At 44.3% G+C, this 24,013-nt stretch overlaps 1 protein-coding gene across 1 annotated transcript; it reads left to right on the forward strand.

Moving 5' to 3' along the window:
- Window positions 1-1,645: 1,645 nt before the first annotated feature.
- OPRK1 (opioid receptor kappa 1) lies at window positions 1,646-23,380 on the forward strand. The gene is made up of 3 exons (XM_055432098.2): window positions 1,646-1,899; window positions 15,260-15,612; window positions 22,848-23,380. Exons 1-3 carry the CDS (start codon window positions 1,646-1,648, stop codon window positions 23,378-23,380), a joined length of 1,140 nt encoding a protein of 379 aa, XP_055288073.2.
- Window positions 23,381-24,013: the final 633 nt, after the last annotated feature.

A 24,013-nucleotide genomic window follows, 5' to 3' on the forward strand; every position in this document is an offset into this window, starting at 1 on the left:
GGACTTCCCCAGTCTCCCTCAGGGTCCATCACAGCTTGAGTCCTGCTTTCTTGCCTTCCGGTCACTGTGCTGAGGGCCTCTCTCACCAGCAGAGTCTGCTCCCCGCACTGGCAGAGTCATGCGGAGGAAGGAGGCTGGGATTTCTCTTTGGGGCTCAGGCTCTTGGAGGTGTCAGAGAAAAGCTACCTTCGTGAGGGAATGTGATGGTTTTGGAGGTTAACGTGGGAGAAAGGACCCTGTCACCCACCTGCACCCACACTGTGGCCTGGCCTGAGAAGGGCGTGTCTTCTCTTAGGCAGGTGACAGCAAGACGCACAGGCGGTACTCCAGGGTGCATCCCGTGCATCCAGGAGAATGAAAGGGACAGAATATTCTGTTTATGTATTTGTTGTTGTTCAGCCGCTCAGTGGTGTCTGACTCTTTGCCACTCCATGAACTGCAGCACGCCAGGTTTCCTTGTCCTTCATGATCTCCCAGAGTTTGCTCTAACTCAAGTCCGTGAGTCAGTGATACCATCCAAGCATCTCATCCTCTGTCATTTTCTTCTCCTCCTGCCCTCAATCTTTCCTAGCATCAGAGTCTTTTCCAGCGAGTCGGCTCTTCGCATTGGGTGGTCAGAATCAACCATTAAAACCGTGTGGTCTGGTCTTACTCTAATTGGATCATTTTGCTACTGTATTTGGACGGGTCACTCACATACAATTACCATTTTCCTCCTCACCCGAAAGCAGACGAGTTCTGAGAACTAGGGCGGCGGCAGTTCTAAACACACTGAGAGTAAACCTGATGTCCACTCGCACTGGACAGGCGCACCAGTCTGAATCGCCCAGCGGTTCACAGTCAGGCGCCGAGGAGGCCGGTGGACGAGGCCGGTGGACGTGGACGGAGGCTGTGCTTCGGGTGAGCCTGGGGGCGCGGGGCGGGGGCCGCGCAGCCGGGCAGGCGGGGCGGCAGGGGCGGGGTCGGCAGGGGAGGGAGGTCTGGGGCCCGCGCGCACTCGCGGCGTCCAGCCGTGTTCAGCCGCCGCCGCTCGTGGGAGCCGCGCGCGGAGTGGCGGGGGCGCGCTCGGGGGTTGCGGGGCGGCGTCGGCGGCCAGAGCGCGGGGTCCGGGTCTGAGAGCCAGCGGCGCGGGGCTGCGGATGCGTGGCGACCCGCGGGCTGAGTGGGATTCGGGAACGCTGGGTTCCGTGCGGTCCAGGATCGCTGTTCCGCTGCGCGCATCTCCCGAGCCGGAGGTGAGCCTTGGGATTTCGAAGCGCGGTGCTTGGCAGCGAGGGCTCTGCGCTCCAGGGGCCTCTTGTCCCTGGGGTCTCCGGGCCGCAGACTGGGGACAGTTCCTCCCGGGAGCTGTGCCTAGGAAAGGGTGGGGAATTTCAGGCACCGCGGGAAAGGACAGCGCGCTCTCCGCCCCTCCTGGTACCCGCGGCGCGTCTGCTGGCCGGGGTGACACCCAGAGAGAGGTCCGTGCCCCTGTGCCTCCCCGGGGTCTTCCGGCCGGGGTGGGCATCAGCGGGTCCCGGGCTCCCGGCACCGCCGCGCTCGCGCGCTGGCTCGGAAGCGGCCAAAGTTCGCTTCCCGGGTCCAGTCGGCTCTCTTGCCCCCGCAGGTGCCGCCTGTCCTCGTCCCCCTGCCGTAGCCGCCAGACATGGAGCCCGTCCAGATCTTCCGCGGTGAGCCGGGCCCCACCTGCTCCCCGAGCACCTGCCTGCCTCCCAACGGCAGCGGCTGGTTCCCGGGCTGGGCCGAGCCGGACGGCAACGGCAGCGCGGGCTCGGAGGACGTGCTGCTAGAGCCGGCTCACATCTCCCCGGTCATCCTGGTCATCATCACGGCCGTCTACTCCGTGGTGTTCGTCGTGGGCTTGGTGGGCAACTCGTTGGTCATGTTCGTGATCATCCGGTGAGCGCGGGGTCCCGGTGCTACAGTGGCCGCAGCCAGAGGGAGGGTCGGGCTGGTCACCAGGACGCATGGAGGGATGCCAGCCGGGTAGTGGGGACCCCATTCCGTCCGTCTCCGGAGAGGCTCAGAGGGCAGCCTCTTCGAAGTGAGATTTCCTGGGAGACGTTTTGCTGTGGGACTGCGAGGTTCGCACAGGAAGAATCCAAGCGACCAGAGGTGACTTGGAGGTTTAAGAGTGACCCTCCCCTGCGCTCCAAATCCCTGCAGAAAGCCCTTCGGATGGAGGTAATGGGGTGTCCCTGAAAGGGACAAAGTCAGTGTCTCCTGGGAAGGAAACTAGTCCAACTGCCTGGCCTTTTGCCTAGTTGCCTGAACCAGTCTAGAGCACTTTGTTTTGCCCTTGGCAAATATTTCTTTAGATAAAATTCATGCCCACTCAATGCCCTGAAGAGAATTCAGGATCTCCTGTGACTCATCAGAATGCTGTTATGGTTTATGAAGCAAATCCAGTATACTATTTAGGTATCCACATGTGAGCCTTGTAGTACTGACATGCCATCTTATTTGTTTAGAATGCTGATCACTTTGTACCTAAACCATCTAGTATTTGTCTCCTAAAGTATGGGTGCTGGAGGTTTCCAAAAATTGTTTTGCTTTTTATCTCCCATTGTGGGAACTGGAGCTTTCTTTTTATTGTTCTTTTGTGGGTGCATTGAAGTCAGCTTCCAATAATACATACCTAAATATCCACATATATGCTAATTTTCTGGAAAGTAAAGTGATTTCTATTTTGGCCTCTCATAACAAAGGAAACAAGAGAAAAACAGAAATCCTACCATTGTCTGGATACCCTTTGAGAAGTTTCCCTTCCTGGGAGACTTCATGCTTTTCAGCTGCACATTTGAGAGTGAATACGAAGATGAGATGTTCCTGTGAATAAAGGAAGGATGCAAGTCACTCTGCTTAGAGACATAGAAAGATTGAAGAACTTTTTTTTTTTTATCTTGACTTTAGTTTTGAAACATGCTCTTTATTTATTATGAACTTTAAAGATAGTATCTGCAGTAGCATGAATCTTTCAAATACCTGTTTCCTTTCTCTCTGACTTGAGAATGCCACCTTTTTCATCCTCCTCTGTGCTACAGAACTGAAAACCATCTTTTAAGCCTCCAAATACATATTATAAAGCTCTTTTCACCTACAATTAGTGTCTTTAGCTTGGTGACCTTGCTTTCCACAATTGCTTATTGCCTTCCACTGGACTTCTATCAGTGATGAGTACAGGCTACAGAAGAAGTAATATTTTACAAGCAAATTGTTCTTCCAAATCATTAGTAATTTCAGGGCTACTCTCCATTAGAGAGATTATAGTAACCAAGAGAAAAGAAAAGACAGCTGTACTCTAAACTATAATTAAAATTTCTAGGACATCTTTGCTACAGAGGCCATTGTTTTACAATAAAACATTGTTACAGAGAAGGGGGATGTCAGGAGCAAACCCACTCTGTTCCTGCTCCATCATACTTAAGTGCTTGAGTGGAACAGATACATCTTACTGTCACTTGAAAGAGAACTTGAAGTTTTGAGTTTTAAAGGGCTTTTTAAGTTGCTCTATAACTCTTTGTATAGCCCTGCAGTCTAGGATTAAAAAGAATAGAGAATCCTAAAATATGTGAAAAGAGAGCTCCACGGGGAGCATTAGACATGTCAGAAAGAAAGAAGAATCACTGTAGATTGACTAGAATTTTTAAGATAAATACAAGGAAATATAAATATAAGCTAAATATGTCTATCTTAAAGACATCCAAGACTAAAATTTGTGAAAAGGGGATAAATTCAGCTAAAAATACAAAAAGAGTTATAGAGTTCTTGTAATAATATTATGCATCTGCCCACTCCATTTGATAGTAAATGAGGAGTGAAGAGTTCTATTATCGTCTTGGAAAGCTATATATTGAAACAATAGTTGGCTTAAATCTATAGCAAAGAGCATTAAGAAGCATTTAGAATTTGTTCAGATAGATACAGGGCCAGAGAACTGAAAAACAAAACCTCAGAAGAAAACTTGATGGACTTGGGTTTATTTTGCTAAGGAGAAGAAAGGACAGAAGGTTGGAGCCAGGCATCAGATGCTGTGTGCTCATCAGAACTCAGAGCAGAACCAGAGGGTGGGGTTCAAGTGTGCTTTTGTGATTGACCTTGGCTGAGCAATGTCACTTGAAAAGATGGAGGATCACTTTTGAAAAGGATGTTATTTTAAAATATTAAACATGCAAAAGGATCCTGGTTGAGTCATCTAAGAAATCACCCTAGAGATGGAATTTAGATGCTTGGATGGCGGGGCAGGCTCAGGTCTGGGTTGGCCATCTCAGACCTGGGAGGACGTGAGGGTTGTGGAAGAAGCATTGACTGCTTGTAGACCTGCCTTACAAATAACTTTTCTCCCTTGAGCACCTGGAATGTCATCCAGTATCTTCTGAAGATCATCTAATATTTCAAGGATTTTCCTCCTTTAATGTGTAGCAACTGCTATAGTTGCCCAGTGTTAGGGTTCTGTAACCTTTCACTGTGAACACCTTAAAATTTAAGCACTGCAGCCTCCCTCTCTCCAGGTATAAGGGTTTGTGGTCCTTGCTCAGGAAGGTCTTACCTCAGCCCTTGATTCATGTCCTTGGGTCCCACCAACACCTTGGGGTGCCCATGGTGATCCTCAGGGTCCTAACCCCATGTTCTCTTCACCTCACCTGTGCCGGTCACCTGCAGTGAATGCTATGATGCCCACCCAGCCCACGCCAGGCAGCCCCACCTCTAACACTTTGTATTCCTTTTCCCACCCTAACCACAACTTCCAACACATATGGCTGTCTCCTCTCTTGGTGAAAATGATTAACATTTAATGAACACCTAATATATGCCAGGCTGGTAAAGCTGCTTGGTGGTTGGTGGCTTCTCTGTCCATGGGATTCTCCAGGCAAGAGTACTGGAGAGTGGGTTGCCATTTCCTTCTCCAAGGGATCTTCCTGACCCAGGGATTGAACCTGAATCTCTTGTGTCTCCAGCTTTGGCAGGCAGATTCTTTACCACTGGAGCCATCTGGAAAGTCCATGGATATGTTTCCCCATACCCATTTAACAGATTATGTTCCTCTAGCTAACGTCCTTTCTTCCTCCTGTCTGTCTTGGGTAAACCTCTTGGAGGGATAACCCCTGCCCATCACTTTGGTGTCGTCCATCTGTTCCTCAGTCAGGGCTCTTGAGTTTCCTCCTTGATGCTCCTCTCTTGGATGTGTAGGTCTCATGTCCCAGGTGATGTCTCAGGCTGGCTGTCCCTCAAAGTCCATGGGGATTCAATATGTTGGACCAATCTCACCTTCTCCTTGACTTCGTTCCACACACACTGGGTTTCTCGTCAGTCTTCATCACAGGCTCCTCTTCCTGATGTGTCCTAAATAATCGTCTTTTCCTGAGCCTTTTTAGCTTTGTTTTCACTCTCTTCATATTAATCAGGATTCAACCAGAAAAGCAGAACCAGTAGGGGATGTGTGTGTGGAGGTGTTTACTACAAAGACTTGGCTTTGGTGATTGTGGGGCTGGCCAGTCAGGTCTGTAGCCCTGAGGATAGGTTTCAGGAGAGGCAGAATGCACTTTCAATGTGGAATCTCTTCTTTCTCAGGGAAGCTGTATGCCCTGCAGTTAAGACCCTTCAGCTGATTAGACCAGGCCCACCTGTGTACTCTAGGATCATCTCTTTTGATCAACTGATTACGGACTTTAACCACATCTACAAAACACCTTCAGAGTAGCATCTTGGTGAGTGTTTGAGTATTTGAAGACTGTAGCCTGGCCAAGATGGCTCATCAAACTGACCATCACTCTTGACTGTATCATCCATTCTTGTGATAAAACTGTCAGGGAAATTCTGAACAGTCCTAAACCTGTGTATCTCTCTTCCATTTATTCATTCCTACTTCAGACTCATCTGCCCTCCTTCCTTCTGGATGGTTCTATGGGATTGTCTTGTAGGTTTCTCAGATTTCTAGTGAATCTGCCATGCTAAGGCTTCCATAACAAGGACCACAGATGGGGTGGCTTAAACAACAAAATTGTGTTCTCTTGCAGTTCTAGAGGCTGGAAGTTCAAGATCAAGGTGCTGGCAGGTTTGGTTCCTCCTGAGGTCTCTCTGCTTGCAGGTGACTGCCTTTTCACCATGTCCTCATGTGGCCGTCCTTCTATGTGGTCATTCCTACTCTCTGTATCCTGATCTCTTCTTATAAAGACACTTGTCAAGTTGGATCAGAGCCCACCCTAATGACCCTATTTTACCTTAATTTTACCTCATTTCATCTCTTTGTGCTCAGTCACTTCCGTCATGTGCGACTCTTTTTGACTGCATGAACTGTAGCCTGCCCGGCTCCTCTGTCTATGGGATTCTCCAGGCAAGAATACCGAAGAGGGTATTTTTGTTTGTTTGTTTAATTTAAAGAAAAGTTTTACTCTTATAAAGGTATGTTTCTTTTTAAATTACATGTAAGGATAGTGTTAGTCACTCAGTTGTGTCTGACTCTTTGCAACCCCATGGACTCTTTGCCACCCCATGGCCTGCTAGGCTCCTCTGTCCATGGAATTCTCCAGGCAAGAATACTGGAGTGGATTGCCATTCCCTTCTCCAGAAAATGTAAGGATAAGCAAGGAAAAATTATTAGAAAAAATTACAGGAATCAGAAAATTATTTGGTCCTTGATCTTATGTTTTGCCTTTTCTTATTAGTTTTCATTAATTCTTTGCTACCACAATAAAGACACAGTAAAGGGATCAGTCTTCTGCTGACCTTATCTTGCTTGTAGAAGACTTTGGCTTCCCTGTAATTCAGCCTGGGCAGTGTTGGAATTTCCCCAAAGGGGTAACTTTATAAGGTGTATATTCCAGATTCTCTCAAATGTTAAGGGAACCTGATGACATGCAGGGAGACATGAGAGAAAAGGGAGAGATATGTAGGCATCATTAACTACTCATTGCTTCCTGTTCCACTGCAGGCTTACCTTAGGCTTTGATTAGAAAAAAAATAAGTATGTTGTAATTTATCCTGATCCTCTCTTGGAATCAGTGTGCAACATTTCCTTTAAGGCAAGCATAGGAAAAATAATTTCAGAAATTATTTTCAGAAGATCCTATCTTAAATGTCCTGAAGTAATTCCCTGGTAGCTCAGATGGTAAAGCGTCTGCCTAAAATGCGGGAGACCTGGGTTCGATCCCTGGGTTGGGAAGATCCCCTGGAGAATTAAATGACAACCCACTCCAATATTCATACCTGGAGAATCCCATGCACCAAGGAGCCTGGTGGGCTACAGTCCATGGGGTCGCAAAGAGTCAGACAAGACTGAGCAACTTCAGTTCACTTCACTTCACTAAAAGAGAAAATTGGCTTCACTGCCACTGTTTATATGGATTAGCTAAATGGGATTATTTTCTTCCCACAAAGCCCAAATCTTCACGGAGCTGTTTCGGAGATCAGAGACTGCACAGATGCTTGAAAAGGAAGGAAGGAGCAAAGCAGTAAGGAGGGGAGGGAGGGAAAAAGAAAGAAATAGAAAAAAAACAGGAAAAAATAAAAAGAGAAAAACAAGCAACATGGTTATCAGGTACAGAGCTCCTAAGATTTAACAGATTGAGGCAAAGTTGTAGTCTTCAAAATCACTTTTGGATGGTGTTGCTGATACAGTATTTTTGGCACCCATCTTAGAGTTATTTTTAGGAGGGACTGACTTCTCGCTGGGAAATGGCAGCTTCTATCCATTTTCTGCCCAGCTATGTTTTTGGGCAGCAGGCAGCATCTTCATGAGAAACTGGGCAGTTGGCATCTCCTTCTCCCTAGATTAACTTGTGGAGACACTCAATTGCTGCTCCCCTGCTCCATGGGAGATGTGCCTCTGTGCTTAGCTAAAAATCTAAAATCATATGTCTGCAGGATGGTTTCCTCTCTAACATTTGGCTTATGTGTTTCAGAGGTAGAAAGTTTTACAAGCTTTATAAAATACCGGTTAATAAAAGATGGTTTCAGAATAACACTCATGTATTCCTCAACAGAAAATCAGCCAGTGTATTTTGTTTGTTTCTCTCTTTGGCTGGAATGCTGGCTTATATCTTAAATAAGGAAGACTTACATGAGAAGAATGGATTTTAGGAGTGGGGATAATGTTGTAAAAGGCTTATGCCTTTTTATTTAATTCACTCCACTGACCAAGTAAGTCAGCATTTAAACGAAAAATGAGAAAAACATAAAACATGTGGATGAATTGAGATACCCCAAAGGAATTGATCTGAAATTGAGCAGAGAAGCCTTCAGACTGAGCATGGCTGGAGTTACATACCTTTAGAGACAGGCTGTAACAATCAGAACGATTTTCTGAGATTCTGTTGAGTATTAATTCTTCTAAGGTCACACAGCACAACTCTAAACTCTGCTTTGCTGTGTTGCTTTCTACCTAATGCAGGGGGCTTTTCCTTCCCACAGAAGACAGAGCAGGAGAGTGAACTTGTCGCCTCTGGGTGGCACCCTGTGGCTCACCTTAGCTAGGTCAGTTTTTGGTATAAAAATGGGAAAATAATTCCAGAAGTCTGCATATGTCTAGGAGTCCAGAGAACTGTACACTAGGAAACACTGCATCAGTGATTTGAGATTCGTGTTAATAGTTTTCTACCTGCTGGTGTTGTTTAGTCACTAAGTCGTGTCCAACTCTTTGAGACCCCATGGACTAGAGTCCACCAGGCTCCTCTGTCCATTGGCTTTTGCAGGCAAGAATACTGGAGTGGGTTGCTGCGTCCCTCATGATAAACACTCACCCTGTGTGCACTGCTGGACACAGCAGATAGTACCTCCTGGGGAACAGGGCTGTGACTCCAGGGAAGGGAGCAGTTCCTGGGGCCCAGCCTAAGGCAGTGAAAGCACTGCTTCAGCACTGCTTCCTCCCCTGCCCCACAGCACCCTCAAGGACAGCCCACCAGGGCCTGAGGAGGTGTCTGTCTGCCTTTTGGCTGCACCTCACTGCAGCCTGCAGTCCCAGGAGTTGCGGCTGGGGTACACCCCCCCATTCTCCTCAGAGCTTTTGCTCAGCTTGTGGTACAGTTTCAGGGGCCTGATACCTACATGAATATGACGCCTTTAGAATACTATCAATTGAGGCTATTTCAAAGTCAGATCATTGGAAAAACAGCAGCTCAATTTCTCCCCGCTTTTTTTTTAAATCACACACTACTGCCCTTTAGTAAAGAACCATAATTTCAGTAGTAAACAATCTAAAAGGATGTTTAGCCAATTCATTGAGATGAACTGGAAATATCTGGAGAATTTAATGAAGCTAACTTATTATATTTTTTTAAAAAGTTCCCCTGAGAATTTGCATCAATACAGCTGTCACATCTGGCTATTTTACTTTTTCAAATTTTGTTTGTTTATTTAGCCAGGTCACGTGGCATGTGGGATCTTGGTTCCCTGTCCAGGGATTGAACCCACGCCCCCTGCATTGGAAGCTCAGAGTCTTAACTACTGGACCACCAGGGAAGTCCCCAGTGTCTGGTTATTTTAAACAGAAAATCTAGAATGCTGTGTATCTGGAAAACGTGCCCAGGAAAATGAATACATCATACAGAGAAAAGGTGCTGAAGCCCACTGTCACTGTGCTGTTCCCCCACCACTGGTTAAAAAGGGGTGCGTCCTCCCTGGGCCTGCAAAGCCTCCCCTTCCTGAGTTTGGTGTTCAGGCCTTGAGTCTCTTGGTCCAGCCCCGGCTTGTGGGATAGCGGCCAGCTGCCCTTGGGGCAGGTAACACTTATGTTTTCACCAGATCAGCGTTTGTTCAGGTGCTTTCTGTTGGCCATTAGGTATTTGCTGTATTAAAGGAGTCTCTTCAGATAATTGGCCAGTAGGGTGTTTGCTTCTTTGTGATGTTGAAGCCGAGATTCTGTGTCTACTCAGAAGGCTCAGATTTTACTTTTCCAGTGGTCTTTCAAATTTGAGGAGATCACTCACTTCCTCTTCACTGAGTTCCCTCTCCTGCAAACCACGGGCATTGCTCATAGACAAGCTGAAACACCATAACCTGCGTTTGTCTACCGAGGGGTCAAATGCTGTATGTTATGTTGATATTCCCTTCTGGCTCAGGCCCTGCCTCCTCATGTCAGATGCTTCCTGCCCTCACAAGGTACAGTTAACCACACTTACCAGAATGTCTTTCAATCTTTAGCTGTTGGAAGGAGCAGAATTCAGAGTATCCTGTCATTTCTCTGGTACAATTTCTGACTCCTTAAGAAATTTTGGAATATGGCCCTGAATTCCTTTACTTATTAGAGATTAGATTCTCCTCCTGCCCTCAATCTTTCCCAGCATCAGTGTCTTTTCCAATGAGTTGGTTCTTCCCATCAGGTAGTCTATTCTTCTCTTTCGTGTTACAGTCTTGACTCAATTAATTTAGAAGATCCTGGGTGCAGGATCTATGCAAACTTGTTTTTCAGTCTCCTCAGTGTCCAGGATGCTGCTTTGTTTGGAGTAGGCACTGAGATTTGGTGTTGAAATGATAAGAAAATGTGGCTGGGGAGGGAGCATGAGCTGGCTGAAGAGGTAGAGAGGATGTCAGCCTGGTGGACGAGGGCAGGGAAGAGCCACAAAATACTGAAATCCACAAAACTGAGAACATGTCTGTATTTAAATATATATGGTGATTAGCCATCAAGATTAGGGATTCTATTATGCTGCACCAAAGCTAAAAAGCAGCTCCTGATTTAAAAAGCCTCATTTAAATTTAAGGAAAAATACTGGGGCAGCACACCTCAATAGTAAAGGATAGTAATGCTCCAAGAATGAAGTCTCTACTTGGATTGTCTGCACCGGGCAGGTGCAGGGCATGGGGAAGCCGTGAGCCTGCGGTGTCACAGGGTCAGTTCCTCCTGCGAGAGCCATGCTCTCCTAGAATCTCTGCCTGGTGATAGGTTCTGAGTCAGTTTCTCCTTCGAGAGCCTTGCTCTCCTAGAATCTCTACTTGGTGACCTTGGTTCCTGAGAGCTCCACAGATTCCTTTGTTCCCCTCGATATCAAACCAGCATGTATGGCTGCCAGTTTAGAAGCCACTCAACAATTCTCTCTGATGAGGACCATACTAGGAAGGTCTTGAGTTCATGTGTGATGGGGAGATTCTAAGCTCCCGGAGACACCATCCATGACCTTGCCCTGCGCTGACTTCCTCATGGCTGGCACCCTGGGCTCCCTCCTGATCCTCTTCCTGGGCTGCTTCCCGCATTCCACCATTGTTTCCAGGTTTGTGACACTGGCAAGTTTAGTGGGTACAGCCTACACACTTTGCTCTCTTAATGCCACACGCTCTTGCAGCGTGTACGCCAAAAAGTGTAGCCGCCCGCTGCCAGCCCACCCCCAGCTGCTCCACACAAGCCAAGAATTCCCACTCACACAGTGCCATTTTACTTGAAAGACTTGTGAGTCTTTGTCAGGCAGCATGGATGAAATGGAAAGTGATTTCCTATCTGATCTTGGTGAGAAAACTTACTCGTTTATTTCCACCAGCAGACAGATAATAATTGAAATAACACATGCTGTTCTGTTCTGGTTCAATGCATACAATACCCATACCCAGGGGCTCAACCAGGTTGTCTTTGAGGTTGGGGGAAGGTCTTAAAATCCTGTGTTCACTGGATCCAGTCCAGTGGAGCACACAGAAGACTTAATATATTCCTTGTACTCATAGTCTATCTATTTGTTGTTAATACTTGTACCTGTTGAGTTCTCCTTTTCAGGGTTGTAGGCTTGTAAGCACATGTCTTCCAGAACCCTGGAGTGGGGGCTGAGCCCTGCTACCCACTCCTTGTCCTCCCACAGGGCCCCTCCCTCTCTGACACTAGAAAAATCAGTTTACTCTCCTGAGTCTACTTTCTTCACCATATTAGGGAAAAGACATACATCCCCTGGGCAAGTCGAAGAGCAGTTGTTGTGAAAATCAAATAGGACATGTGGAAGTCAAAATACTGGGTGGGCATTGCAAGTTATGAAGTGCTGCAGAGAGGCAAGAAGGTGTGCATGAGCTCAAATCCCTGGGTCTGAGTTCCCGCAATGCCTCTTCTAACCATACCGACTCTTGAGACATTTACCACCTCCTGTGCTTCCCACTCCAGTGTTTTTGCGCCTGGAGAATCACAGAGACGGCGGAGCCTGGTGGGCTACCATCTATGGGGTCGCACAGAGTCGGACACGACTGAAGTGACTTAGCAGCAGCAGCAGCAGTGCTTCTCAGTGCCTCATTTCTAGAGTGAGGATGCTGGTACCCACCACACAGAGTCACTGTGAGGAGTGAGTGGGATACGGCATGTGGAGCGCACAGCAGAGTGTGACATACAGAGTGTCTGGAGATAAACGGTTATTACAATTACTGTCATGAGCGCAATCCACACCATGCTCAGACATCGGCTGTCGGCAGATGCAGGGGTCTCCACGGCAGGGGCTGCCAGCATCTCACTCCATCCCTGGCAGACACCTCTGGCCCTCGGGCTGTAACAGAGAGCCCCCACAGGAGGTGTATGGGCACAGCTTGTTTCTTGGGGAGCACCAACTTCTGCTGCAATTAGTTTAATTGCGATCAGTGTCATTTAGAGATGTCTTTGTTGCAAGTAGTCATCTGTCTCATTCTGAGATCTGATGACACGGTTTGAACTCTTTGAAAGTTCAAGCCTTAAGCAGTTTCACACATCTAATAATATTTTTGAAAAGCTCAGGGCAAGTTATCATCCAGCATTTTTTGACTACCTAAAAGACACATATGCTGTTTTATTGTAACTCATGTGTCTTTCCACTCATGGTGTGCAGGCACGTAAGGTTGCAGGCTTCATTTTTACTTTTATCTTTCCTATTCAAGCTGAAATGGGTAAATACGACCAGAGGTGTTAACTACAAACTGTGTTCCCTTCTGCTTCCTCTGGTAACTGGTAGCTTCCACCCATATTAGAGCAGGGAGAGGAGCTGGAAGCATGAGGTAAATTCCAGACAAAATCCAGATCAGGTGCCTTCCCTTGGTTATCTCGGGACCGCTCTGAGATAAGTGTTAAGTTTCCCATTCCAGGGTGGGGAAACTGAAACTCAGGGTTTTTAGTGACCTCTCCAAAGTCTGTCAGTTGGAGGGAAAACTAAGGACTAGAACCCAGTCCACCTAAATGTGTAAGGCAGAGAACATCAGTTTAACTTCATAAAGATAGAGGAGAATATTACGTTACAAAACATAAGAGCAGAAGTCACAGGTGTTGCTGGCTCAAATCTTTGCTAGTATTAGGGATTGAAAGAGTAAGACGCTGGGTTGTAAGATGCATTTTTCAAACATAAAACCATATTTTTAAGAAGACAGTATTTGAACAGATAATGTTCCCTAGTGGCTCAGATTTACCATGCAGGAGACCTGAGTTCAATCCCTGGGTTGGGAAGATCCAGTGGAGAAGGGAATGGCATCCTACTCCAGTGTTCTGCCTGGAGAATCCCATGGACAGAGGAGCCTGGTGGGCTACTGTCCATGGGGTCGCAAAGAGTCAGACACGACTGAGTGACAAACACACCCTCCTACACTATTCATAGGACTGTAAGTGGGTATAGCCACTGTGAATAATGGTATAGAGTTTTCTTAAAAATTAGAGCTACCATATGATCCTGCAATCTCACTCCTGGGCAGATATCTGGAGAAAACTCTAATTTGAAGAGATACATGTACCTCAGTGTTCGTAGTAGCACTGTTTATAATAGCCAAGACATAGAAGCAACCTAAATGTCCACTGACAGATGAATGGATAAAGAAGATTTGGTTTATATACACATTGGAATATTACTCAGGCATTAAAAAAAGCACGGACACAATGATGAACAGATACCACTGATAATACTTTATAGTCCAATCAGAAGTCATTTTCCGTAATCAACTCCTTACAAATAACCTTCGATTAAACTCAGGGCCCTAATATGGAAAAAAGTCTGGCTCCTTGAAGATACATGGGACGTGGTTGAATTAATTGTGATTAGGTCCACAACCCTGAGGTGTGTAGAAATTCATTTCCCTGTGGATTTCTTCACCATATCTTAGCATCTGGCCTCAGAAAACCTGCTGAGGTAGTCTGGAACATTTCCTGCCCTATAGATCCCTGAGGAAGCATTCTCTAAGTAAAACAATCTTATTAATTCAGTTTTAGTAGAAGAGGCAATTGTTCTAAACTTCATGTGAAAATGGAAAGAAGTAATTTGGGCTTAAAGGCAATCTTTCTGACTTATTTTGAAATTTTCTGTTCCCTTAGTCGGAAGATGAAACAAACTGTGTGCTTTATAAACCTCTCAAGATGAAAGTGAAAGGAACAGATTTATTTCTCACATACCATACCAAGATTATGTTTCATACGACACTGTGTATAAGAGAACTTAGCCTGTTTTTTTTTTTTTTTTTACATAACACATTTAAAATTAAAAGGTGTCGGTCTCTGGTTAAAAAAATCTACACTTAGTTGTGTTGTAGTCATTGAAATGGAATTATTTAAAAAATAAACCATTTAGATTTTCAAAAGACATAATTACAATGATTGATTTCTCAAAGTAACCTTGAGGAAAATTTGGGTATGTTTTATCTTTGTTTTACACAGTGAAAAAAAAAAAGCATTAAAAAATAATGAAAGCCAAGCAATCTTGTGTAGGATTAAAATGTTAGTCACAAAATAAAGACCTGTATGACACACAAGTCTGTTGACAAGATCTATATATATATTCATCCCTTTGTCTATCTATTCTCGGTCCTTTTGTTGTCGTCGTTTTTAGTCGCAAAGTCATTTCCAAGTCTTTGTGACCCCAAGGACTGTAGCCTGCCAAGCTATTGAGTCCATGGGATTTCACAGGCAAGAATACTAGAGTGGGTTGCCATTTCCTCCCCCAGGGGTTCTTCCTGACCCAGGGATTGAACTCGCATCTCCTGCATTGGCAGGCAGATTCTTTACCACTGAGCCACCAGGGAAGCCTACTTGTTTCTTGTGCTGTTGTTCAGTCCCTAAGTCGTGCCCAGTTGTTTGTGACTCCCAGAGTTTGCTCCAGCGCGTGTTAATTGAGTCAGTGATTATCCAACTTATTTCTTTACCCTTTTACAATTAAATAGATTTTTGAACAAAGCAGTAGAATAAAAGCTAAATAAAGTTGGAAATATTTGCCCATTTTTCTACTGCCCCTAATGTCTGGATGATAAATACACAGAGAATAAGTGGATGAAACATTCAGTAATCCAGAGAAACGTTTACCTCATGAGTATGGCGTGAAGATGGAAAGAAGTGATCTTGTTTCTTGTCTATTAGATACACAAAGATGAAGACAGCAACCAACATCTACATCTTCAACCTGGCTTTGGCAGACGCTCTGGTGACCACAACTATGCCCTTCCAGAGCACGGTCTATTTGATGAACTCCTGGCCCTTTGGGGATGTGCTGTGCAAGGTGGTCATCTCCATCGACTACTACAACATGTTCACCAGCATCTTCACCTTGACCATGATGAGTGTGGACCGTTACATCGCCGTGTGCCACCCCGTCAAGGCTCTTGACTTCCGCACACCCCTGAAGGCAAAGATCATCAACATCTGTATTTGGATCCTGTCTTCATCTGTTGGCATCTCTGCCATAGTCCTTGGAGGAACCAAAGTTAGGGAAGGTAAGGGTGGCTGTTTCCACTAAAAAAAAAAAAATAAAATCTGTGATTTATTCTGTCACTGTTCATAAAATAAAAAAATCATTGGAATATAGCTGATTTATTGAAAAATTATTGAAGTGTGGTGTAGTTTCAGGTGTACAGAAAAGTGACTCAGCTACATTATTTCATTTTTAGAATGTAGTTTCTAGTTATACAAACTCTTAATTTGGGAGTGAGTAGGACTCATGTATAGAAGAAGGCAATGGCAAAGCCACTCCAGTACTATTGCCTAGAAAATCCCATGGATGGAGGAGCCTGGTAGGCTGCAGTTCGTGGGGTCGCTAAGGGTCGGACATGACTGAGCGACTTCACTTTCACTTTTCACTTTCACGCATTGGAGAAGGAAATGGCAACCCACTCCAGTGTTCTTGCCTGGAGAATCCCAGGGACGGGAGAGCCTGGTGGGCTTCCGTCTATGGGGTCACACAGAGTCGGACACGACTGAAGTGACTTAGCAGTAGCAGGACTCATGTATAGAAGAAAAGCCAAAAGCCAATAGAAATATAATGCCTAAATTCATGGAAAATGATAAAGAAAACAATTTGCATTCCTTCCTTCATCTAACACAAGACGGGATGATGGCATGGCCAGAACACAGACACCATCCTATCCCCTACTTAGAAAGTGCTTATGGAACCTGGAGGGGTGAAGACAAAGCAAGGAACCACAGGCATGTGGATTTTTAAAATACAATTTTGTCGCATCCTGGCAATTCTAAGATATACTCCGCTCTGCTTTTTCCTCCCTAGAAAGGGTCCTAATTCATTAAAGTCATAGGCTGCCTCTTCACTCTTTTTCCTAAGGGGTTAATTTCCATGGCAACTTTATTTGGTGGTTGTTGTTCAGTCACCGTGTTCAGCTCTTTTGCGACCCCATGGACTACAGCGTGTCTGGCTCCTCTGTCCATGGAATTCTCTGGGCAAGAATATTGGAGTGGGTTGCTATTTCTTTCTGCAGGGTATCTTCCCAACCCAGGAATCAAACCCATGTCTCCTGCATTGGCAGGTGGGTTCTTTACCACTGAGCCCACAGGGAAGCCTTCTTCTGAAGGTAGGTCATTCAAAATCAGGTTCACATTGGATGATAGTCAGATAAGCAAAGCCACTGAACTTTGGACTCACTGCTTTTCACCCCATACAAACAGGACTTGATGTTTTCTCTGTATTTCCAGGACAGTGCTTCTGACTCTGGGATGCATGTTAGAATCACCTGGAAGTTTACCTTTAGAAAAACCCTGCTGCCTGGGTCCCTCTCCGGAGGGTTCAGTTTAATTGATCCAAGGCACAGTCTGGGTATTAAGAGTTTTAAGATTTCCCCAGATGACTCTGACCTACAGGCAAGGCGAGAACTTCTGCTCTAGGAATTTAGATTTACTAGTGAAAGATAGGGCTTCCCTAGTGGCTCAGAGGTTAAAGCGTCTGCCTCCAATGCGGGAGACCCGGGTTCGCTCCCTGGGTCGGGAAGATCCCCTAGAGAAGGAAATGGTAACCCACTCCAGTATTCTTGCCTGGAGGATCCCATGGACGGAGAAGCCTGGTAGGCTACAGTCCATGGGGTCGCAAAGAGTCAGACACGACTGAGCGACTGAACGGAACGGAGTGAAAGATAAAGCTATGAAAATATCTTTGTTTTAACATAAATTCACTGGGGTAAGGGGAGCTATTTAGTGCTTTAGCAGGTGTCTAAATGCTCCAGGTTATGAGAGAGGTTCATGATACCTGTGAGTACAGATAAGTAGAGACTTTCCAGGTCATAGTGAAAAGGCAGGTGCTAAACCAGAGCTTCTCCTGCATGGTACACACTTTTAAATGAAGCGTAATCTTTTTCCTTTTAAAATGAATTTACAGTGTAAATACTGCAGATGTTAAGCTATAATACTTGATAAATTTTAAGAAATGCCAAGCTTTACTAGAGAATAACTTTAAAATATGATTAATTCCACTAATTATATTGCAATATTATTAATTTAATTACTATTTACTATCAAGTACATTAATATGATTAATAGATATGAATTTAAGCAAACTCTGGGAGACAATGGAGGACAATGGAGGACAGAGGTGTGCTGCAGTTCATGGGGTTGCAGAGAGTCGAGCATGACTTAGCAACTGAAAAACAGCAACAACAATTACACGTAGGATTTTGCTTCTTCATGAACACAACACATGAAATAAAATTGCAAGGAATTCTTCTGAGCCTTAGGGGTTGATGTGTAATAATTTAGCTTCAAAAGGAGATGCTCCATGAATGTGAGAAGACTGGGCTTAATAATAAAAGAAGAGAGATGGTTTTTCCCAGGGCAAATAAAGAATTGATTTTTACATTTCACGTTATACCTGTTAACTTAACCACTACTCCTGTAATTGTTGTCAGAAAATGACATCCTGGAGGAATTGGGTTTCAATTAGGTTTTTGAAAGGAAATAAAGATAGATGTGGGTTTTCCTGGAAGGAGTTGCTGTAGATGAACGTGTGCAGATGTGATGGAAGAAAAGATGCACCAGTATCAGCAGAGGATTAGTTTGTGCAGCAGATACAGGAGGAAGCGAGAGAAAACTAGTCTTGTAGGAGGGCTCCATCCTTTCTATGTGTCTTTTATTTTGTAAAGAACGCTTGTATTATGTGATGAGAGATTGTCTCCAGGCCCGCTAGCCAGCTCATTGTGGCATGCTGCATCACATGCGTGTCCAGATCACTGGCAGACCGAGAAGGGTCCTTTAGGTCATCTCCATGCTCTTGAGTCAGAGCTGACTGGCATTGGTGGTTCACAGAGTCATGTTTGTGGAGAAAACTCGCTGAAAGGAGCCAGGTGTCAGTGCATTAGAACACAGCCTCCTGGACAGGAAGTCTTAATGCGTCTTAAATGCTTGGATGCGTCCATCTGGCACTTGACTTTTCTCGTAAGGAGGCTTTTATTTAGCCCCAATCTCTGTATCTGTTATTGGTCTATTCAGACCAATGTCTGTGTCTTCAGGTTCAGTCTGGTAGGTTGTATGTTTCTAGAAGTTTATCTGTTTCTTCTGAGTTGTTCAGTTTGTTGGCATATAATTGTTTAGCGTCACCTTTTATGATCCTTTGTATTTCTGTGTTATCAGTTGTAATGTCTCCTCTTTCATTTGTATTAATAATTTTTCTTATTTGAGTCTTCTCTCCTTTTTTCTTAGTGTTCAGTTCAGTTCAGTTCAGTCGCTCAGTCGTGTCCGACTCTCCGCGACCCCATGAATCACAGCACGCCAGGCCTCCCTGTCCATCACCAACTCCCAGAGTTCACTCAAACTCATGTCTATAGAGTTGGCGATCCAGCCATCTCATTCTCTGTTGTCCCCTTCTCCTCCTGCCCCCAATCCTTCCCAGCATCAGACTCTTTTCCAGTGAGTCAACTCGTCGCATGAGGTGGCCAAAGTATTGTTGTTTCAGCTTTAGCATCAGTCCTTCTAATGAACACCCAGGATTGATCTCATTTAAAATGGACTGGTTGGATCTCCTTGCAGTCCAAGGGACTCTCAAGAGTCTTCTCCAACACCACAGTTCAAAAGCATCCATTCTTCGGCAATCAGCTTTCTTCACAGTCCAACTCTCACATCTATACATGACCACTGGAAAAACCATAGCCTTGACTAGACAGACTTTGGTTGGCAAAGTAATGTCTCTGCTTTTTAATATACTATCTAGGTTGGTCATAACTTTCCTTCCAAGGAGTAAGCTGAGGTTTTTATTTTTATCTTAAAAAAAAAGCAGCTGTTTTTCTATTGTTTTCCTAGTCTCTATTTATTTTTTCTGATTCATTCTTTCCTTCTACTAACTTTGGGCTTAGTTTGTTCTTTTTCTAGTTCCTTAATGTGTACAGTTAGGTTCTTTATTTGAGATCTTTTTCTTCATGTAGCTATTTATCATCATAAACTTTTCTCTGAGAAGTGCTTTTGCTACATCCCATCAGTTTTGGTATATTGTATTTCTTTTTCATTCATCTCAAGCAATTTTTTAATATCTCTTTTGATTTCTGTTTCCATTCCTAGGTTTTTAAGACTGTGTTGTTCAATTTCTATATATTTGTGAATTTTCCATTTTTTTTCCTGTCATTGGTATCTATTTTCTTGTGGTCAGAAAAAATGCTTGATATGATTTTGATCTTCTTAATTTGTTAAGACTTGCTCCATGTTCTAACATATGATGTGTGTGTGTGTATACATATATATATATATATATACTGTAGAATATTTCATGTACACTTAAGAAGAATTTGTCTTCTGCTGCTCGAGTGAAATGTTTTATGTATGTCTGTTAAGTTCATTTTATTTTTAATTTTTTCAAATCTGCCATTTCTTTATTGATTTTCTATCTGGATTGTTTGCCCATTGTTGAAAGTGTGGTAATGTATTTCCCTACAATTACTGTATTTCTATCTATGTCTCCCTTTAGTTCTGTGTATATATACTTTGTATATTTGGGTATTCCAATGTTGGATGCATTGTTCAGTCACTAAATCACTACTTAAATGATTTAAATCATTAAACATTTTTGAGTTCCTACTACATGCAAGAGAAAGCTGGTCCTCAGAGTTAAAAGAGCTCCCCAAGTTAAACATCAGCCCTTATGTTGCCTTGATTATCTTATCAGGTTACTCTTCCATAATGACTACTGCACTGAGTCCATATTTTCAAGGATTTCCATGTGGTATTCACTTATTTATTTAACAATTTATTCTCCTCAAACACCATATGTTCCTGCCTCCTTGTGTGGCAGGAATTGAATATTATTCAAGGCAGATTGGGTCCCTACCCTAAGATAGTTTACACTCTGGATAGAGAGAAAAACATTGAGAAAGGCAACATATTATTACGAAGAGCTACTGTCTGGTTTCTCTCTACCTTCTGTCTTTGAATAATGATAAAAAATACAATGAGTATAGTATGCTGCTGCTGCTGCTGAGTCGCTTCAGTCGAGTCTGACTCTGTGTGACCCCATAGATGGCAGCCCAACCAGGCTCCTCTGTCCCTGGGATTCTCCAGGCAAGAATACTGGAGTGGGTTGCCATTTCTTCTCCAGAGTATGTATAGAGGGAGAATATAAATTTCAGAGAAGAGGACTATTCAAATGGATCCACCTCTGTATAAATGTCTTTTTTTACAATTTTATTTATTCATTTATTTATTTTTGGCTGTGCTGGGTCTTCACTGCTCCGTGGGCTTTTGTCTAGTTGTGGCAAGCAGGGGCCATTCTCTAGATGCTGTGCACAGGCTTCTCTTTGCGGTGGTTTCTTTTGTGGCTGAGCACAGGCTCTAGGGCAAGTAGGCTTCAGTAGTTGCGGCTCCCGGGCTCCAGAGCACAGGCTCAGTAGTTGTGTCGCACGGGCTTAGTTGCTCTGCAGCATGTGGGACTTCCCGGATTGGGGATTGAATCTGTCTCTCCTGTATTGGCAGGTGGATTCTTTACCACCTAGCCACCATGGAAACTCTGTATAAATGTCTTTAAAGTGACATTCAAGCTGAAGTCTACCACAAGAAAGACACTGTTGGAATACACAGAATTTAAGCAGGAAAAAAAAAAAAACTTCCAAGAAGCCAGATTGCAATGTGCCATGCTAAAAAGTTGTTTAATAAATACATTTTGAACTATGATAATAGTGCTGAATTTTTTAAAAGGTGACTTTAACTGTTCTTATTCCCATAAATACTAAAGCAAAAATGAAGAGAGATGCTTGTTTCTTTCTTTTAGTCTTCCTAGTAATAGTACTTAGGACAAGAGCTTTTTAGGGAATCAAATTTAGAAGTTAATCTGGGAGTTTTCATTTATATTGGAAGGTTTGATCTGGTATTTAGTTGATAAAAATGACTCTGAAATAGTCATCTTCATTAATTGGCTGAAATGATTATATTCTTTGTGTTTTAAAGCATGTCTAATTGAAATTCTAAGATAGATTTTGTTTTACAAAGGGATATATGATTAGGACCACATTAAGATGTTTTAGAAAACATGATTAATAGAGCTGTTTCACTGTTTGAAAAGTATCCTTGTGCTATATTTGAAGCAGATTTTCCAGTGTTAGAAGACAAGTTTTCATTATAAAAAACTACAGCTTAGTATCATTCATTGTTTCTTTATCTGTAAGGAAGAATCAGGGCAAAAAGAATTTAGCCTGCTCTGGGCTCAGTGGCTAGAGCTTGGGGAGGGTAGGTGGCCTCTGGGAAAATATTATAAAAGGTACTTGTCCTGAGTCTCTGCTCTTTCTAATATTATGGTCTCTCCAAAGAGAATGCTGTCCAGCAAAGAACAGCAGAGCAAAATAAAGTCATTTTCTAAGTAATCATATATTTGTTTTCCCTGTTACGTAGTCAGCGTTGGCAAAAGTAAAAAATGTGTCTGATTCATGAATTTCCTTGAAGATGATAATACTGACTCTCTTCTTCCTCCTTCACTTTCTTCTGTTTCCTTTTGTCTCCTTTCCTCCTCCTTCTCTTTCTTCTTCAAAAGTTTCCTTGTGTTTCAGCAATGCTTTTAATCACAATGACCACCACTGGTTCTATTAAATCACAGCAGCTGGGTGATATTTAGACAAATTTTGTTTACATGCTTATGGACCTACATAGTGATTTCCTATAAACCACTTAAGGTTTTTCTGACAAGTTGCCTTTTGTTAGGTCGAATGGCTGGTTTTGCAATATTTTAGCATTTATTGCAGATAGGAGAAGGAAATGGCAACCCATTCCAGTATTCTTCCTTGGAGAATCTCAGGGGGGCTACAGCCTCGAGGGCTACGGTCCATGGGTTGCAATAGTCCAACACGACTTAGCGAGTGAGTAAACCACCACTAGGTTTTATTGCCAGAGCATTAGATCTGGGAGAATTGTTAATACATGGGTATACAAGTAAGTACTCCTGCTGTAAATTAACAGTGTAGCTCTCCTGAAAATAGTCGGCATCAAACCAGCCTCCACAACTAGATAATTCATACTGCTGGCTAATCTTATTTACTCTGTAGCAGTGTGTTTGTTACCAGTGAATGGTAACCTTTCTGACTTCATTGTTCTATGTGTGAAAAAAAGGATAGTTAATACACACGGCCCTCATTCCTAGCTTGGTGATCAGCTTCAGGTAATATCACCTCGCCATAACTGGACCTTTGTAATGAAAGGTATTGAAATCCACATTTGAAACCCTCGGCTAATTTCCCTTTTGTGGCTTTGTCCCCTGCTGCAGACATGGAAGTCATCGAATGCTCCCTACAGTTCCCGGATGACGACTACTCCTGGTGGGACCTGTTTATGAAAGTCTGTGTGTTCATCTTTGCCTTCGTCATCCCCGTCCTCATTATCATTGTCTGCTACACCCTCATGATCCTGCGCTTAAAGAGCGTCCGCCTCCTCTCCGGCTCCCGAGAGAAAGACCGCAACCTGCGGCGGATCACCAGGCTCGTGCTGGTGGTGGTGGCAGTCTTCGTCGTCTGCTGGACCCCCATCCACATTTTCATCCTCGTGGAGGCCCTGGGGAGCACCGCCCACAGCACGGCTGCCCTCTCCAGCTACTACTTCTGCATCGCCCTGGGCTACACCAACAGCAGCCTGAACCCCATTCTCTACGCCTTCCTTGACGAAAACTTCAAGCGGTGTTTCCGGGACTTCTGCTTTCCCATTAAGATGAGGATGGAGCGCCAGAGCACAAGCAGGGTCAGAAATACCATTCAGGATCCTGCCTACATGAGGGAGGTTGATGGGGTAAATAAACCAGTATGACTAGTCGTGGAGATGTCCTCTTATAGTCCTCCAGGTAGAGAAGAGTTCAATGATCTAGGATTAACTCAGATTACTACCGCAGTCTGAGATGGAAAGGGAGAAATTTTAACGAACTTTTAGAAATCCTGTGGTTCTGAGATCGCAAGATGCAGGCTGTGTTAGCGACTCAGGTCGGTGGAAACATCAGGGCCCTGGGGATGGAGCACAGGAGATCTGAGCGAGCAGACACAGCCCCTTCTAGGGCAGAGAAGCGGTGCTGACTCCCAGTTCCTTTGATGAACCAAGAAATAAGCCTTTTTCTTCTGGTTCCCTACCTTTAGTTCAGGACCCATTCTTCTGAGATTTTTCTAAGCAACGTGGTGTCAAAAGCTCTATTTAGGGAAAAGACAAATGCAGTGATTTCAGAGCTTCATGGCTCTCCAGTCCAGACAGAACTTCAGACAGCGATGACCTCGGTAAGAAGACCCATGTCCAGGGCCCTGCCCAGCTCACTTTATGCCGAATGGACATGCATTTCCTGCAGCTGCATGGTGAGGATTTCAGCTTAAGACCCCACCCCTGGGGTGTCTGCTGTTGACGTGTAGCAGAAAATTATCCTGATGTTTATGAAGTTATTTAAATATACAAAAGGTA

This window comes from Moschus berezovskii, chromosome 16 (genome assembly GCF_049115385.1).
Source record: "Moschus berezovskii isolate FMDL1 chromosome 16, NW_MosBer_1.0, whole genome shotgun sequence".
Lineage (NCBI taxonomy): Eukaryota > Metazoa > Chordata > Mammalia > Artiodactyla > Moschidae > Moschus > Moschus berezovskii.

What these genes read in the sequence shown, in the direction of transcription:
- OPRK1 (XM_055432098.2), top strand. Translation starts at nt 1,646, where the DNA reads ATGGAGCCCGTCCAGATCTTCCGCGGTGAGCCGGGCCCCACCTGCTCC. An exon ending in GTCATGTTCGTGATCATCCG is followed by an intron (nt 1,900 to 15,259) that starts GTGAGCGCGGGG and finishes CTTGTCTATTAG; the next exon opens with ATACACAAAGATGAAGACAG. An exon ending in AGGAACCAAAGTTAGGGAAG is followed by an intron (nt 15,613 to 22,847) that starts GTAAGGGTGGCT and finishes CCCCTGCTGCAG; the next exon opens with ACATGGAAGTCATCGAATGC.